This window comes from Vipera berus (assembly GCF_964194415.1).
Source record: "Vipera berus genome assembly, chromosome: 6".
NCBI classification, from domain to species: domain Eukaryota; kingdom Metazoa; phylum Chordata; class Lepidosauria; order Squamata; family Viperidae; genus Vipera; species Vipera berus.
In genome coordinates, this window is record NC_138208.1 from 52,705,409 (window position 1) to 52,724,761 (window position 19,353).

The window sequence follows — 19,353 nt, forward strand, 5'->3', positions numbered from 1 at the left end:
CACCCAGATATATCATGAGGAAATCCTTATGAATAACACCATCTGCATTCCCAAAAACTTGTACCCATGAGTTTTTCTACCAAAGCCTAGAGCAGGGGTCAGCAACCTGAAACAGTGAAAGAGCCACTCAGAACCGGTTCCCTCACAAAAGGAAAAACTGGGAGCCGCAAAAAATGTATGCGCATGTGCATACATGCGCGCATGTGCAGAACAGGGTTTGACTGAAGAGTGGAGCCAAGGTGAGATATGCACCTACTGTGCATATTTGAATTGATTGGTTGAAGTTTTTTAGTCCCACTTTTTTTTGGGGGGGACTGCACATGGCAGAGGACTGGGAGCCGCAGGAGACGGCTGAAAGAGCCGCATGCGGCTCTGGAGCCGCGGGTTGCAGACCTGTGGCCTAGAGGTTTTTTTTTTTTTCCTTGGTGGAGAAGTTTTATGGCAGTATTCCATGGACTGATGCTTTATGTCTGTGTCATAACGAAGTGCCCATGTTTTGGTTGTCTGTCATTTTATGTAGAAATTCCTCACCTCCATTTTTATAGTTTCAAAGTGCTCATCTTTCTCATCAGCATACAAGGAACCCATCTAGCACAAACTTTCTAATATTCAACAACACATATTCTATGAAATGCCAAGCTCGACAGCAATTTTCCTTTCCATAATCTACTGATTGTGCTCAATCAGTTCATTGACATTGCTCATATAAAACTTGTGGGTTGCTGTTACAGGTTGTTCATTTATTCTTGATCAAACATATCAGCTCTTCCTAGTTCACCATCTTTACACTTTTGAGGGCCCAGCTACGCACAGTGCTTATATTAATAGTCATTGTCATCAATCAGTATTATGCAGTAAATTTTAATTAGCTGTCAAAAATTCAATCACAATGCATTGCCTAAAGCACACTAACCAGTACTCACTGCATGTTTAGTTTCAATGACAACACAATTTTTTCTCATCTGTAAAGAAAAAATAGGAACTGAAAACACATCAGGGTTTCTAGTGTGTTGGTACTGTCATCTGTTGGTGATTTATAAAATTGGAGCCAATGCTTATTCATTACTTGTGTGTCTGGCAGCAATTATACTATATTTATCTGGATTTTAGTGACTGTATCTGATAGGTCAGTGGTGGTAAACCTATGGCACATGCGCCAGATGTGGCACTCAGAGCCCTCTTTGTGGGCACGCGCACTGTTGCCCCAGCCCTGCCTTGCCCGCAGTCCCCTCCTCACCAGCAGTTCCCCCGGAGGAGAGTCGCCCCCAAGTGCGGCCCACACGGAGCAGCGCAGCCAAGGACATGGCAGCCGGGCAGCAGGGACAAGACTCCACCCTTGCGCCCTGTCATGCACAGATGATGGGTGCAGGCGGAGGGTGTGGCTGCCATGGCGCTGCAGGGCCACCTGGGCCATCTGCAGCGGGCCATGGAGGCGGTGGGTGCCCCTGTGGGCGGGCGGGCCAGGGGGCAGGCGGGCTGGAGCAGGCAGGGCGGGGATGGGTGGGTTTTGGGCACTCGGTCTCTAAAAGGTTTCCCAACACTGTGATAGGTGAAGGATGGTACCGTATGCCCTATTTGAGCATTCAGCAATATTGGATTACTTAAGGGAAATAGAAAGACATGGTTGGTTTAATATACCATTTAAGCTGCAGTGTAAGACCTCTGCCGTTGAATATTTAGCTTTGCAACTGAGTTTATAAAAACACCTTTCTGCCCCCTTTTTTCTCATCACAAATTTTATTATTTTATTATTACATTGATATGTCACTCATTTTGTGAATTTATGTTACTTTTCTGTAAAGAGATTCCTCTGGTATGTAAGAGCAGAGGAGACAGACCAGGAATACCTAGAAATTGGACAGGCTCATGTAGAATGAGACTATCAGGAATTACAGTATTCTGGAATCTTGAGCAGCTGCAAAGAATTCAGACATTTAAACACCACCACATGATTTTAAGATGTGCTTAAAGTCACTATTCATATGCAATAAAATGTTTCCACTTTACGGGCCGAAAATACTTTCAGGAATAGAATTGATCGATGAAACCTTTAAAAAACCCCAATAAATCCCACCCATGTTGGGCTTGAAAGCTAGCTGGACTTGGCCAGTCACTCTCTGTCAGTCATCTCACAGGGTTGTTGTTGTGGGAAAATAGGAAGAATATTAGGTGTGTATGCCGCCTTGAGTTATTTATAAAAATAAAGGAGGTATTAAAAAAAACTTGTAAAACGTTAAAAGAATTAAATTACCTCCTTTTACTAAGGATGCATTGGAAAATCATTTGAAGATGAGCTAACAGGATCAGATCTAAATATGTTAGTTATACATGCTTATCTCATTTATTTATTTGTACCCCACCTTTATTATTTTTACAAATAACTCAAGCCAGTGAACATTATCCAACACATCATCTTCCTCCTGTATTCCCCACAATAACAACCATGTGATATGAGCTGGATTGTCTTTACTTGTGTTTTTCAGAACTAATCTAAAGAAAAAAAATATGAATAATCCAGGTAAGTTAGAACATAAATTTATATAAAATGTTACTTTTGGTCGGGAATTCATGGATAGTTTGATATTCAGGTACCCAAACATAGTAATATACAGAAAAATAAGTATGTTTATTTGAGCATGTACTGTACACATGTCTGCCTTTCTGGTTGATTGTGGAACAGTGGGAAATTGACTAGCCTTTTCAATTCCTGTACTCTGGCTATCCAGGAATGGGAAATTCAGTTGAGCACTTGCATTTTCCCTTTCTCTTTGCTGCCATCTCATGGATATCTAGATATTTGCAGTGTGATCGCCCTATGTAACCAAATGGGGTATTACAACCCCATTACATGGGAGGAAACTAATGTGTATTCTTCCATGCTATGGCATTGATAGGATTTGTGGGCAGGAGTACAGATAAAACCTGAAAAATACATAAAATAGGGTAAGAATAATCACATTACCCTACACTTGCTGTAAGAAAGCCCATTTAGAAGAGGGTTTTATTTGTTATAGGACTTGTATCTTGTCCCCTTTAATAGATATTAGATTTTGGTTTTTGAATGTTCATGTTACTCTGCATAATAACCCTGCATGATTTCTTTTTGTATTTTCTGTATTCTAAAACTGTTTTGTTTCTTGACAGAAAAAGAATAGTTCTGCCTAATGGGTTATGGATTTTTTCTACTGCTTTCTATGAACAATTAAATATAGAAAAGAAATTAAGCTGGGGACTTTTCCCCCCTGTTTTCCTTAGTATGTATGTGTTTGTGTGTGTGTGTGTGTGTGTGTGTACACACACACACACACATATATATGTATGTATGTATGTGTCTGTATGTATACACACACACACACACACACACACACACACACACACACACACATATATCCTTACCTTCTATCCTTCCAGGTACATCTGCCTACATTTTTCCTTTCTATTGCACAGAGATACCCTATTCACATGCACAGGTACTCTCAGTGAGTGGGCAAAGATAATAGTGAAGTGTCTTGTATAACTTATTTGGGTTGTGTTTAAAAAATGTACACCAAGAAAAACTCATTGTTTTAAGCCAAATTATATGTGTAAATTGAACCAAGTTGCTTCTGTTGGCTCTCACAAAATTCCTACTTTTTTCTACTCAAAATGAAGATCAACTTAGTTTTTCAACTGTACTTTTTGTGTTTTTACTACACAAGGTGGTTTGGACCCTTTGGAAAAGACATTTAGATTTGTTCTTATTTTTATATACTGTTTTTTTCCCCCAGCTGGTCACTGTGAATCACACTTAGAATATATTTGATAGTTCATCAGTTATATAGGACTTGCTGCTAATCCATTATTGTTTACTATACCTGGCAATATTCTTATGGCTCCAAGGGAGAGGTTTTACATGTCATCTATTACTTGCAAAATGTAGACACTGAAAAGTTTGGGAGACTTTCGCATACAAAGTTTATACTCTGTCGTGAACCACAGCCCTTTCACTAAGCATTCTTCCTTTAAAAGCAAAGCTCTTTGAAATCATGTCATTAATTTGTCATTTTTAAATGATGGATAAAGCAATGGAGAGGAATGTGAGCAACAGGGGTAGTAAAGTAATAGTTGATGGTGATAGATATATGATATTTGGGTATGCACATGAGATCTTTTTCATTCAGTACTGCTTACTGCCAAAGCAGAAAATCATCTCCTAGGCTTAACAATAAGCTTTGTAGACAGTAGAAACAGTAAGGAAGCCATTCTTAGTATATGTGTAAGGTTGCTTCATACTGAGCTTCTAATGAAAACCTGACACTCTTATATTTGAACTGGACCGGTCTCTTCCAGTTAGCAATAAGGGTGAGATTGGCTTAAGGTCTAATCATTTACAGAAGGAGGGTTCTAATCAACTAATTAAGGTCACAGTTGAGCTTGTTAACTTGTGGTTAGGAGAGGCTGAGCTGGGGAGAAAACAACTCAGTAAGAGATGGCTTGTTTAAATAATCTCTCTACACTATGAGAGGGCAAAAAATGGAGAAAGGGGGTCAGCCATAGGACACTGTATGAGAGATCTTTATCTGACTGAGATTGCAGCAACCAGTGATCTTCTAGGCATCTCCCTCTATGTTTCTATCTCAATACACACAGTGTCTCATGGTTTACTTAGCGACTGTGTTTCTCTGTGACCATTTTACAGGAATCAATTGAAGTCACTAAACGACACCATTAATATTAGAACTGGCTTAAACACAAGTATTGCTCAGTTTATTTTCTTGGATAATCTTAATATTGTCATGCAATATTTTGCGTAGTTTAAGAGTGGGTATATTCTGCACTTCCAACAGTTTAAGATAACTGAGTTATGGTGGCTTAAATGAAATTGATCTAAATATATATCCTAAGACTGGTCTTATTTTCCTTTCTCTTTATTCTAGTAAAGATCCATAAACACTGTAACAGATCACTTACTGATAGTACCACAGATTGGAAAAAAAAGATTTTAGAAATGGCTCCTCATGAAGAAAATGCATAAATGAAAAAAATATGCTTGACTGATAAGGTAAATGTTTTATAAAAATGTTGATTTTTGGATACTCATCCCTAATTCTTCTTTAATCGTTGCTTAATTCTAAGATAAAATGCATGACTGAATTGTTTTGCATTGTGCATTATTATTTTAATTCAAGCATAAAAATCTTGGTGAGCAGATCAAATCAAAATGTTAAATCAAGATTACTGATCAAATCTTTGTACAATCCTTTTGAAAACTATTTTTATAACGGTGGTTGATGTCATTCTGTAAAAGAAAATGCCTTTTTCTCTATATGTACATTTTGATATTCTGTTATTGTGAGATAGAACAATCAGGTAATAAATTTAAGAGACCATAATTCTCGCCTTTCTTTGGAGACTGAGTTTATATAATTTTATATAAGTGATTACCTTCTAGCTAAGGTAGAAGAAACATATTCATAACAAGCATTTTCAGACTAATATGATTTTTCACTTTTAAGCAAAGGATCCTCTGGCAAGATATATTTGTCTTCTAATATTTTTTCATGTGAAGAACTGTTGTATTTTATTTGGTTACAATCAGTACAACTACCGTAGTTCCAAATGCCCATACATTTTCAGCAATTGCTGATTCACTGGAGAGAGTAAGGATTTTGATTTCGATACTTCATCCAGAAAGAGTATCAACAGTTGCTATAGTTCAATGGATGCCAAGATGTCAGCACTTACTAGTAGGTTAAAGATTTATATGGTCTGAAAGGTCCATCCATAGTAAACAGTCTTATGTTTTAATAAGTCAACTTAAAATTTTTAATCTGTTTAATAGGACCTATAAACTTTACAAAAATACTTATGCTATAGTACTTAGCTGACAAGTACTGAAAGACCTACAGCAATCTAACAAGTATTATTATTATATTGGTAGATTAATATAGTATCTTTCACAATACAGGTAGTCCTTGAATTACAAATGGAATGGAGCCTACGGGATTGAATCTCGTACCTTCAACAAGATCTCTCCCTGCTCATTAAGATGCTCGTGCTCGCTAAGTGAACATGAGATATCTCGTTGGGGAAGGCCATAGTGATGGAACAGGACCCCCAAGGCCTCCCCGACCCACTAAGATATTTCATGCTTCCCCCTCCCTTCCTGCCACGTTGTACTCACTTACCTTGAAAAGATCTGTCTCCTCTCTGCCGCAGTTTCTGCCTTTGAGGGAGAGGAGAGTCAATGGAAGCTCCTGGGTGCCTGTAATATTGCACGAGTTCAGGCACCGATGTTCTTTTGCAGAGAATGGGAGCCTGATCTCTCACAGTGTTTGCAGTGACGTATCTCCTGCTCCTGCCCCCAACCCCTTTCTGCCACTGCTGGAACAATTTTCATCAGAACTGATATCTTGGGGAGCTCCATCTGCATGCATAGGCACACTTAGAAATGGAGCGAAATGCTCCGTTTCTCAAACACCCCACTGGCAGTCATGCGGAGCTTCTGTCAGGTTTCCATTCGGATAAAAAGTGTTTCAGTGCCTATGGAGTGCTTCAAAATACAGCATATCCCTGTGTTTTGAAGTGCTCCATAAGCGCTGAAACACTTTTTATCTGAATGGAAACCTGACAGAGACTGCAAGCTCTGTATGCCTGGAATGGGGCACTTGAGAAACCTTTTGCTCCATTTCTAAGTGTGCACTGGCAGCCACGTGGAGCTTGCAGTCTCTGTTGCCGCCATCACTTGATTGCCAAGGACGATAAGGAGAAGAGCGGTCAGGATTTGTGTCAGCCGGCTCATCAGGCAACAAGTAGTTCGGGCGGGGTGAGTGACTGGGGAGAGGGGATGATGGCCATTCAGGTGGCTGCAGCCACCAGCAGCTTGAGTTCCTTGGCTCTGAGTGGAAAAAAGTGGAGGTGCAGCAGAGGCATTGCTCTCAATAAGGCTGTCACACAGGAGCGAGCAGCACATCCGGGTCTCCACTTTCTTCCACTCAAATAGGGCCGAGAAACTCAAGCCGCTGCCACCGCTTGAGTGGAGAGATTGACAAGGAGAAGAGTGGTTAGGATTTGTGCCAGCCAGCCAGTCAGACAAGGATTAGGTCGGGCGGGGTGTGTGGCTGACTGGGGAGGGGGTTCATGGCTGCTATGACTGGCGGCAGCAGCGGCTTAGATGCAGGTGCAGGGACCTGGCTCCGAAATGCCTCCCCACTCAGTTGAAGGCTTCGTTTTTGCCCTCAAACTAAGGCCAGCGCACACGAGCAAGCAGCACACCCAGGCAACGGACAGCATTGGTCCCTGCATCCGGCTGACTCCAATTCCATGCTTTGCCCCATAGACATGCAAACAAAGCAAACAATCCACCCCCCAAGAATGGAAGCTTTGGGGGGGGCGTGATGTGTTTGTGTTTGAACTCGTGCGATATTACAGCACCCAGGAGTTTCCATTGTCGGTGCAAAAAGCATTTTCAAGCCAACTCTCCCTCAAAAGGAAAGAAACTGTGGCAGAGAGGAGACAGATTTTGCAAGGTGAATGTATATCTGGTGTGGCAGGAAGGGAGGGGGAAGCAGTTGTAGGGAGTGTGGGGGGGAATCAGGTGAATGTTGTAGAGCCTCTGTAGTCATTCATAAGGGCGAACAACTGTGGTGCTGCAATATTCGTGATTTTGGGATTTGCTCGTAAACACTAGGGGGCACTTGTTGCGTAACTTCGAACGAGCGTTAAGTGAATGCTCGTAACTCGGGGATTACCTGTAAAATGTTTTCAAAGGATATACATTTCCATTGTAAATTCTACATGTTACTTTCTGATCCATAAGTAATACATCTGATTTTAATTTTTTATCTATAATTACCTGATGCTCTTTTCCCCCTTGCTATTTATTCCAATGTATAGGAAATGTGTTATATGTATTTGGGTGCCCATAGCTTTGGCCAGCAACCTGGTAAGGAGACAGTTAATTTTAAGAGTATTAACTCTTAAAAGAGAAATTAATATTTGTAGGAAAGATATCTCAGTTCAAAGAAAGGTAACTCAGTTCAGAGTAGGTGATTTGGTCCCTAAGGATAACATGCTATTTCTTTTGAAGTCAAAACTTTCTTTTGTTGTCATTGGAAGAGAAGGAATTAGGATATTATAATTCCTGAGACTAACAATACAAACCTATGCAAATCTCTTAGAAGTGAAGCTCAGTGTGTAGGCTTGTATAAGGTAGTAGCTTTCCTTCTTTTTTCCCCCCAAAGCATTACTGAAAGTATTATTGGAATAGATGATTCTCTTCTAAGCAGTTATGAACCAGCCCAAGTTTTTGAACTGTTTTTTTTCCAAAACCATAATTAGCAAAATACCAGATGTTAGCACTTTTTGAAATCTGTGTTCAAGCTAGTGAAACCAGCAAGCAGTATTGCTAGGATATAAAGCTGCAGCTGTTATACTAAAATTTGTCCATTTTTGTGTGAAAAGAGTTTTATTTACTTATATAGATAAGCAGTAATCTTCCGGTTTTCAGTTAATCTTCACTGTGTATATTTATGTTGATGGAAGCAGATGTTTAAAAATTTGTTTTACAGATAGTTTGTGTGAGTTCTGGAGAAGATGGCTTATGCTAGCCCAAAGGAATTTGCACTAATATTTGGAGTAGTGGCCGTTTGCTACTGGAACAGTCTATTTTGTGGCTTTGTTTTTGACGATGTTTCTGCCATTTTGGACAATAAAGATTTGCATCCTTCAGTTCCAATTAAGAATCTTTTTTTGAATGACTTCTGGGGAACACCCATGTCTGAGGTAGTACAAGCATTTTTATAAAGTATTGAACCAATGCGTAGACCTATTCTGAACTTCAAAAATTTCATTTCAGCCTTCAGTGATATTTTTAAAAAAATGATATTTTATTTTCTATTAATTTTATTTTACAATATATAGGATGACCAGGATACAAATCTTGATCATCAAGATATTAAAGACTACAGGAAAAATCAATGTAATTCAAACTAGATTATCTGAAATTCAGGAATGCATATTCCTCTGTTGTTCTAATAAACCTTCAGCATATAGCAGAAAAAAATTGAAATGAGCAAGTAGACTCTTGTCATACACAGAGAACTTGTGGTAGAAGATTTGATAACATTTTTGAGCAAACAAAATTAACATGAGTGCACCCAAGGCTCAGAAGGACATTGGCAATTTTTCCAAAACTCCTATTCATATTATTTTGAATGTTTAAAGAGACAAAATATAATGTAATCTTGCATTCTTAGCAATGTTCAAAGGAGTGGATTTGTGCAGTGTGTATATGATGAGAGGTAGAGGTTGATCTGAACAGATTGGCCTAGTTTGGCTACCTGGGTGTTTGTTTAGCATGATCTTTAAGGGGGAAGACTTATATACTGCTTGTTTAGGCTTCTAAAACTTTTTTTAGATTTTACCAATAGCTTTCATTCCTTTTCGTCTATGTGATGTTCTTTATTTCTTTGGCGTGTCTTTTAGGAGAGAAGTCATAAGTCGTATCGACCGCTCACTGTCTTCACATTTCGTTTGAACTATCTGTTCAGTGAATTAAATGCTATTTCTTACCATTTCCTGAATGTCATCTTCCATGCAATTGTTTGCATCATCTTCCTCAAAGTTTGTAAGCTTTTCTTAGACAACAAAAGCAGTTTGGTTGCATCTTTACTATTCGCAGTACATCCCATACATACTGAAGCCGTAAGTAAATTTAAAAATCTTGCTAGTTCAGACTCTGGAGAGTTCTTAAATAATGTAGGGAAACAATGCAGGGTGATGATAGTAGAAAACAATTTAAATAAATGGAAGAAAAAATGTTAAAATAAGGGGATTTTTATTCTCAAATGCATCTATGTTTAAACCTATCCTTCCAGATTATTTATTAATATTTATTAAATTTTTATATGTGGTACATGGTTGTGTTAATGCATTTGAAGTGCGCTTTAGGGAGGGAACTGCCATTTTCTAAGCACATACTCACCAAACAATCAACATTTTCCTTCATTATTGGTCTCTGAATGAGCCAGTCACTTCTTACTCTATTTTCTCTTTCCCACCCATCCATTTATGTCAAAGAAAAAAGAAAGAAAGAAAGAAAGAAAGAAAGAAAGAAAGAAAGAAAGAAAGAAAGAAAAAGAAAGAAAAGTTTATTCCAAGTCACATTTGTTTGGGATGATGCCCATTTTTCCTCAAAATTCACTCTTGACTAAAAATAAAACATCTCTGATATGGCAACTTGCTTTCTTCCTACGTTCTGCAAGTTAAAACCAAGCAAGTCAGCCCTGTCTATGCAGATTCTCAGTCATCCAGGTCATAATTATCCCAAAGATGCTTTTTCATGAGGCAATTGGACCTTCTTGTTTTTCTTGAAGAAGTTTCGCTTCTCATCCAAGAAGATTCTTCAGCTCTGACTGGATGGTGGGGAATGGTTTATATTCCTTGCAGACAACTGGTCATTTGATAAATATAAATCCTGGAGTGAGCTATGTGCAGTTCTATACATTGGGGGAACAAAACAACAACTTAATAAACGTATGGCACATCATAGGAGAACAAACCCATCAGGACAAGATTCAGCAGTCCATCTGCATTTAAAAGACAAAGGCCACTCTTTTGAAGACAGCAAAGTCCACATTTTGGACAGAGAGGACCACTGGTTTGAAAGAGGGGTCAAAAAGGCCATCTATGTCAAAATTGAACAGCACTCTCTCAATAGAGGGAGAGAGATACAACAACATCTATCTCCAGTCTAACAACACAGTCCTTTCAGCAGTTCCAAGAAGGCTGCACACCCATTTGCACTACTCAGATGACCCAGACGACACCAATATACCTACAGGTAGCCTCAACGACTCTCTAAAAGAATGCAAATGACCAGCTGTCTGCAAGAAGTATAAATCCTTCCATTTCCTGCCATCCAGTCAGAGCTGAAGAAGCTTCTTGGATGAGAAGCGAATCATCTTCAAAGGAAAACAAGAAATTCCAGTTGCTTTGTGAAAAATCTCCTTTGGGATAAGTCAGCCCTGATTAACCTGGGGATCAGGGCTGCGAGTTGGAAAAGCACCCTGGAAAAAGGCAAGGGCAATCACTTCTATATTAGTCAGGAAAAGTCCCTGGATGTGTTAATGTAAGTCAACAGGAGTTGGGCTTGACACAGAGTGCCTTTGTTTTACTTATGCTAATTTAGAATATGGGCACTTCCTTATTTAGCCACATGATGGCAGTCTAATTCTGTCCTTGCATATTTCATCAAAACAATGGAAGGTCAGAACTCTAATACAAATATATCTAAAAAAAAATTTGATCCATTTAATCCTTTATCTCATTTTGTTTAAATAATTTCTTTTGCTATATCTTTTATTTAGGTAACTGGTGTGGTGGGCAGAGCAGAACTTCTCTCCTCAATCTTTTTTCTAGCTGCTTTTCTGTCCTATACCAGATCCAGAGGACCAGAAAACACAATAGGTAAAGCAAACAAATGAGTGGTCAATAATTCATCCTCCCCACCCTCAACGTAGTTATTTAAAGCCTGGACAGGGAAGCTGCAGTGGTTTGTGTGATTTCAAATCACTGTGTAACAAGTCAATTCAGATCTATCCCTTCCTTTTCTCATGTTCTATGGATAAGAGTGAAGCATATATTAAAATGAAAGCATATGAGGTACCAGAGAGAGAGATATCCAAATCATACCCTTAGCACTGGAATCAATCATTCCTTACTGCAACTCTGCCACTACATGTCTCACAATAAAAAAATATTTTTAAGGAAAGCCCACATCTGTAAAAGGTAGCCCAAGCCTAATTTAAGGAAATGAGAGCAAAGGTGATAGGATTTTGGAAATTGTGGCGAGGCCTCTGAAAGGCACCAGATTAGAGAACTATACCTTGGCATGGCATCTACAATTGACTGTTACAGTATAAGATGTTAGTTCTATTCTTAAATAGCTATAAAATGTGGTCAGGCTTCAACAAACCATCTGGCAAGACAATGTGCATTCAGTGTTCAGAGAGTGAGAAAATATTTCCAGGCTGACATTTGAATTGCAATGTTGCTTTTCCCAATTTCATGAAGACTAACTTTTTTTTGTATCTTTCATTGCAGTGTGGACTCCTATTGCAGCAACAGTTTTTTTGGTGGCAGTTGCTACATTATGTAAGGAACAAGGAGTAACAGTGGTGGGGATATGTTGTGTCTATGAAGTATTTATTGCTCAAGGGGTAAGGAATTTATCTGATTCAATTTCAAATCTGAAATTAAAATTTGTCGCTTGGAGACACTTGGCTATGGAATTTGAATGATTCCCTTTAGATGCATTTATTCAACACCCTTTAGATGCATTTATTCAACATTCCATTCATAGGAGCACTTACTAGGTTTAATAAATATATCTAGATGAATAATTTAGTCCCAACATTTTTATTGCAGAATAGTACCATAAAGATTATCTGGGAGCTCTTTGTGCTAAAGGAGGACACTTGAATGTATTCCAGACTGACTAGATCAGGGTTTTTCAAACTTGTCAACTTCAAGATGTGTGGACTTCAACCCTCAGAGATCCAAGTCAACATGCTGGGTGGGGAATTCAGGGAGTTGAAGTCCACCCATCTTAAAATTGTCAAGTTTGAAACACTAGACTAGATCATGCCTCACTTGTGTTCCAAAGCATGTGCAAATGCAAAGATACCAATGACATCTCACGTGCCAATAGGTTTTGTCCAAAGCTAAAAGTACCAAAGGAATACACAGACCTCCCAGTCCTTATCTATTAAAATTATTTCCCCTGTACCCCATTACTCCTGGTACAACCACATCTGTAAGGTCCTGCCTCGACTTCTAATCCCAAGAAAGCATAACTTTTGAAACAGGCATTGTTTCAAAGGAAACTTTTATTGAAAGATAGCTATAGCAAGAGAGCAAAGCAAGATCTAAAGTTTTCCACATGAATTGCTACATTAAAACTTTCATTTCACAGTTCCCGTCCAACCAATCCATAGGTGCAAAGTTGTTATGGGAACCAGAGCTGATAAGGGACGGTTCCTAGGCACTTCACCAGATCTCGCAACAGACTGGAGATAAAACAGATGCCCCCTGGCACATTCCATTCCCCTTTTCACACCCAAAGAGATACATCAAAGTTGAGGAAGAACAAAGTAGAGGAAGTACACCACAAGCCCTCCTCCCAGCAGAGAAAAACATCCCCCCTCCCACTAGAATTGCAAAGACCCAAAAAGAAACATTGAAGGGGATTCTGACATGCTGCCCCCCCTTAAAAGAAGAAGTCCACCTATAGAAACAAAAGTAATAAAATAGGGAGGAAAAAAAGAGAATACTAGGTTAATCAAGTTTATCTGGGAAATCAGCATGAAAACGTTTGAGTAATCTAGGGGCTGTAATATGTTTCTTATGTATCCACTCATTTTGGGAGGCTGGAAGATCTTTCCAAGCCACCAGATACTGGACAGCTCTACAGTGCCTATGGGAATCTAAGATCTCTTTAATTTCAAAGTGTTGCTCCCCCTCAATCATAATACGTTGTGGTGCAGGAGGAGCTTTTGACCTTAAAGGTGAAGTTATTTCTGTATTAGTAAACTACAGTGGAACACAGGGTGGATTTGTCTTAAGGGTTTTGGGAGTTCTAATTCCACAGTGACAGGGTTTGTAATACGTTTGATGAGAAAGGGCCATACAAACTTGGACCCTTCTTCGAAGGTTGAAATGACTGCAGGAACCTAGTGGATAGGTAAATCCTTTCCCCAATGTGGAAAGGTTAGGGTTCTATTCTTTTCTTATCTGCTTGAGCTTTGTAGGTATCCCTAGCTTCATCCAAAGCTTTCCTTACTATTGGCCAGGTGTTTTGTAGCTGCTTCATCCATTCCTTAAGGGAAAGCATGGTGGGTTCATTAGTAGGCAGGTCCAGCATTGGTTTAAACATCTATCTGCCCTGTAGCTACTTGAAAGGAAGTATATCCAGTACTAGAATGGATAGCATTGTTATATGCCACATCAGCAAATCGCAGGAGATTGGTCCAATTGTCCTGTTGATAGTTGATGAAAAAACTAAGGTATTGTTCTAGAACTGAGTTTTGTCGTTCTGTCCCCCCATTCGTTTGAGGATGGTGACTAGAACTCAAGCCTTGTTCTGTGCCCAAAAGGTCCAAAAAGGCCTTCCAGAACTTGGAAGTAAATTGGACACCTCTGTCTGAAATTATGCATTGGGCGGCCATGTAGTTGGTAGGTATGTTGGAGGAACATTTTAGCTAAGGTTCTGGTGGTTGAGATCTTCTGGCATAAGATGAAGTGGACCTGTTATTAGAGTAAATTAGTCACGACCCAAATAACTGTTTCCCCTGCACTGTCTGGTAGTTCCACAATAATCCATAAAGATCTTTCTCCAGGGTGCTGAAGGGCTCACCACCAGCTGTAAAAAGCCAAGTGTTTTCCTTGCCTCTGTTTTGCTGCAGCGCAGATGGGGTGACTGGCAACATAACTTCCAATGTCCTTTTGCAATGATGGCCACCAGAACTACTCTTTACTAGTTGAAGGGTTTTCACAAACCCAAAGTGTCCCGACAGTTTTGAGTCATGGGAGGCCTGCATAGTTTTTAGCCTTTGCATGGTTGGGACATACAGTTTTCCACCTACCCACGCCAGTCCATCCTGCATTGAGCAGAGATTCTTGTGCTCTAAGAACCATTCCTCTGTCTCTAGAGCCTGTTTGAACACTATTGTGGCAGCACCATCCAGTTGGGTGAGGGTTCTCTTCTGTGATCTTTTAATGACAGGTGGTGCCAATTGCTGGGTTGGTAATAGAGGTTTGATTACCTCCGCTTTGGTGCTATTATATTGCGGCATTCTAGATAGGGCATCAGCTAAGAAACTATTTCCTCCCCGGCAAGTAATGGAGAATAAAATTGAACCAGTAGAAGTGTTGGACCCACCATGCTTGTTTGAGGGACAACTTCATAGGTGTCTTTAGAGCTTCAAAATTTTTGTGATCAGTCCATACTTGGAAAGGAAATTTGCGCCCTTCCAGAAAGTGTCTCCAGGTCAGGAGGACCCAGCATACTGCATAAGCTTCCTTCTCCCAAACTGCCCAATGTTATTCAGTCTCTGGTAACTCTTTGGAGGTGTAAACACAGGGCTGCAGTTTTCCCTTTTTGTTCTCTTGGAGAAACCGCTGGATTATGAATGCCTTTTCTGAGTCTGGGTGCTTCAGAATTGAAAAGATCTGAGGGGGCAATTGAAAGCAGTTTTCCATTTGTCCCCTTCCTTGATCCTCTATAATACACCTCCAGCAGGTCCAATTTAGAAAATATTTTTCCTTTCGATAGGTGGGCTAGCATACCTTTATTGAGAGGCACAGAGTACACATTTTCCATGCATACAGCATTCAGACCTCTATAGTCAACACAGAGATGAAGAGACTCGTCTTTCTTCTCTCTGAACAGCACCAGTGTGGTCACCCGAAGTCTGGCTGGTTGTATGAATCCACGGGCCAGTTTTTTGTTGATGAACCTACGTAGTTCGCTCAATTCCCTGGGTGTCATCAAATACAACTTTGGCTTTGGTAACTTTGCCCCGGGAATGATCTCAATAGCACAATCTGTGGGCCTGTGTGTTCTGTCCCTGCCTGCATGAGTCCTTGTTAACTCACAAGGACAAACCCCTCTTCCAACAAGTAGGCTGGAAATGCAGGAAAAACAAACCCCTTTTAATATTATTTACAGACAGAGAATTGTTCACAGGCAAGGCAATCAGAACATGATCCCATGAAACTTGAGTCCTTTGCAAACGGTTACCTTCAGCAACCAGCACCACCCACACCTTCCCTTTTTATTATGCAGCCCCAAGGTGTGGCTTATCAATGCTTTCTCCTTCGCCCTTGGAGTTGCCCCATTGTCTCCCTCTGTCCTGCTCTTGTTGCCTGTCGGTGTTTGCGATATCTATGATATCTTCCAGCTGTGAGTCCTCAGAGTCTGACTCAGCTTCCCAGCACAGCTGGGTCTCAGCCTGAGCACGAGTGGAAGGGCCAGGCTCTTCATCAGATTGTAAGTCCTGTAGCTCATCAGAGCCTTCCTCTGACTCTGATGGCTCTCCAGGCCCCTCCTCCTCCTCTTCTGATTCCCCAGACTCAACTGCCAGGTCCACTGGCTGGCACAGAATCACAACACTGTGGGGTGTCAGTTTGTCCAAACCCCTTTCACTGAAAATCTCAGCCAGATCCTGGTACTCCCTGGGTATGGTTTGCATGGCCTCGCCGCTCATAATGGCTGCTATCTACCTGATCTGTTCTCTTCCCAGGTGGATTCGTTTGCTCGGTAAGGGTGCTTTTTTCTCTGGGGAATTTTAAATGCCCCTCTCTCCAGTCAAGGTTACTTTTCCTTTTCTGCCCGGAATTAACAGTTCTATGGGCATGGTCATCAGTGTGATTGGCCCACTTACCAACAGGTCGTTATAGTCACTTTCTGGCATCCTGGGTTCATCTGGTGGGTTTGGAGTTCCACCCCCTGATTTTGGGTTTGGACGGAACTCCACCACCTCCGCGCTCCTCAAGGCCATGTCTTCTAACTTTGGCTGGTCTTAGTCGGCTTTCCTCCAGATTGCTGATCGTCTCTTTTGGTCAGTGTTTTGCTGCATCATTCCACAGCATGATGACCCTCTTTGCCACATTTGAAGCAGGTTGTCAACCTGGGGGGGGGGGGCACAGCCGAGGTTTTTGCTGCTTCTCTCTTCTCCTGCGGGGCCATTGCCACGTTTTCCTGGAGCGGCACGGGTTGCGGTGCTGGTCGATCTTCACCTCTTCGGCCAGGAGGCACCAGTCATGTATCGAATGGGGCACCCCTAGCCACACATGCATTGTACAGATTGTCATTCAGCCCATCCGGGAAACAGCTGATTAAGATGTCTTCAGGCCAGTTAAAGAGGCATGCCAGGTCTCAGAACTTCTCTGTGTACTCAGCCACCAGTCAATGCCCCTGCCTCACGGTCTTGATTTGATCCCGTGCCTTCTGATCAGCCACTATGTCTCAGTGCGGTCATGAAATAGTTAAAGTTTCGGAGCTCTGGCGTGTTGCAGTTATGCAGGGTAACCATCCATCGGGCACCCCTAGGGGCACCAGTTTTGATTCCTCCAGTGGGACTCTCCCTCTAGGGGCTGGTGGAGTGTTCCTCCCTCTGGGAGCTGCAGGCTGCTATGCCCACTGGGGTGGCTGCCACCATTTCTGTAGATCCAGTTGTGCCCCCCCCAGCTTTGGTCACTCTCGACTCCTCCCACATTTGGTTTCTTCCAGTTGATCCTTCCTTTTGTTCTTGTGTCACCTGGATTTTGTCTTTAGGTCTTGAAAGGCTTCCACCATGTATTGCACGGCTTGTTTCAGGATCTGATCAATTGATTCCTGCTCTCCTTTGGATTCGTCCCCATCGTCGGAGAGCAGCTCCATCTCCCGCTTCTAGCCCTTCTTCTGTCTGCCTCGGGTGAATGTTACTCGCTGGGCTTTATCTTCTCACTCTTCCCTATTCCAACTGACCATCTTGGCTTCGTGGAGCTTTCTTCATTTACCATTTCTTCCACCCATCCTGAGGAGCTTTCTTCTGGGTGTGTCTTTGCAGCGGACTCTCCCCAGCACTCGGTCACGTCTCCTTCACTGCCATGGAGGGACATGATGCAAGGTCCTCACAGTTGCCTCTCCAGCTTGACCTTTTTGCAGATCTTGCTTAATGTAAGGTCCTGCCTCGATTACTCCTCCCAAGAAAGCAGAACTCTTGAAACAGGCATTTTTTCAAAAGGAACTTTTAGATAGTGATAGCAAGAGAGCAAAGCAAGATCTAAAGTTTTCACGCGTAAATTGCTACATTAAAACTTTCATTTCACAAAACCCTACCCCAGAGCCCAACTGTCCAATTCGCATCCAGGCAATCCACAGGTGCAAAGTTGTCATGGAACCGGAGCTGATAAGGGATGGTTCCCAGGCACTTCACCAGATCTCACAGCAAACTGGAGATAAGGCAGATGGCTCCTGGCCCCTGGCACATTCCATTCCCCTTTTCACACCCAAAGAGATACATCAAAGTTGAGGAAGAACAAAGTAGAAGAAGTACAGCCACAAGCCACCTCCCAGCAGAGAAAAACCTCCCCCCACCCACCACTAGAATGGCAGAGCCCTGAAAAAAAACGTTGAAGATGTTTCTGACAACATCAACCCTAGAAATAATATATATATTTTTAAGTTGGAGGCCTTTCCATGATAACCAAGCCAGTGAAAAAGAAATAGATCAGTACAGAACAAGCAAACCTCAGAGGAGGCTATAGTACAATTAGTCATAATATAACAACCCACTTTTTAGGGCTGTTCCAAATCTAGGAGCTAACATGAATTATTTCCTATGAGACAAGATATGTGAAGAGTATGGCTTGTGGACCTAAGCATCCTAATGTGCATAAAATAAAGCCATTGTTGTGTTAACGGGTACTTGAAATGCATTAAACGTTGGATTTATGTTAAAATGTATTGGCAGTGAATATAACATTAATAGCTTATTGAACTGAAAAAATATTTTGATGTATGGCAGAACTCAGTATCGTCAGTGAATAAAACTTAAACACATTTGGTTACATTAATCATGAAACAAGTTTGTTTAAAGATTTCACTTTGAAATAAAGGGGGCAGAAAGGCTTTTGAATCCTGTTTGAAGGGTTCTTTTTTTTCCATTTGGTGAGCTTCAGTTGAATGAAGTCCCCAGAATTACTGCTACCTTGTTTGGGAATTTGGGGTGTTGTAGACCTGCACACTAGGCTTGATCATATTGAAGAAGTTTGCTTGTGTGATACGTGGTGTCAGAAGATTCATCTGAATATTGTTTTATGTTCTTATTTCCCTGTTCAGTATACTTTGCCAGTTCTTTGGTATACAGTGTTACAAATTCTTCAAGGCAAAGGCAGCATTCCCTACTGTATGCTTCAAATGCTATTGAAACTGATTGTTCTGATGTTCAGTACCCTACTACTTGTTGTGATCAGAGTCCAAGTTATTCAGTCCCAGTTACCGGTGTTTACAAGGTAAATTCCACTATTTGCAATAGTGAAGGAACTTGGGAGAAAAGTGGATAAATATTTCTGTTTGAATAAGTGTTTCTACTCCTTCATGCTCAGAATATATATTTTATCTTACTTATGCATTAACCATTTTTTGCTCTTTTGTTTATTGTTTCAACAAACTCAAAAGCCTATTCAGGCATTCCCTTGTAAGTACAGGGATTGAAATCGGATAAAGTATGCATTGCTAGTCTCGGGTTTGCTCATCTGCAAAAGATGCAGCCCTCTTCTTTCATGTTTCCTGATCCAGGGTTCCATCATAGATCTTCAGATGTCAAC

General features: G+C 40.9%; 1 protein-coding gene across 3 annotated transcripts in view; it reads left to right on the forward strand.

Moving 5' to 3' along the window:
- The window catches only part of TMTC3 (transmembrane O-mannosyltransferase targeting cadherins 3), a 47,087-nt gene that overhangs the window by 5,649 nt on the left and 22,085 nt on the right, over positions 1–19,353 (forward strand). Inside the window, exons 3-10 of one of the 3 annotated variants that reach the window (XM_081331649.1) lie at positions 2,484–2,518; positions 3,412–3,470; positions 4,917–5,041; positions 8,550–8,763; positions 9,466–9,684; positions 11,349–11,448; positions 12,085–12,200; positions 18,866–19,038. In XM_081331649.1, coding sequence (XP_081187775.1) covers positions 8,575–8,763; positions 9,466–9,684; positions 11,349–11,448; positions 12,085–12,200; positions 18,866–19,038 — 797 coding nt within the window. In that variant the 5' untranslated portion in view covers positions 2,484–2,518; positions 3,412–3,470; positions 4,917–5,041; positions 8,550–8,574. Of the gene's footprint in view, positions 1–2,387; positions 2,519–3,411; positions 3,471–4,916; positions 5,042–8,549; positions 8,764–9,465; positions 9,685–11,348; positions 11,449–12,084; positions 12,201–18,865; positions 19,039–19,353 lie in introns of all 3 variants that reach the window. The other 2 variants (XM_081331648.1, XM_081331650.1) reach the window with 2 other exon arrangements.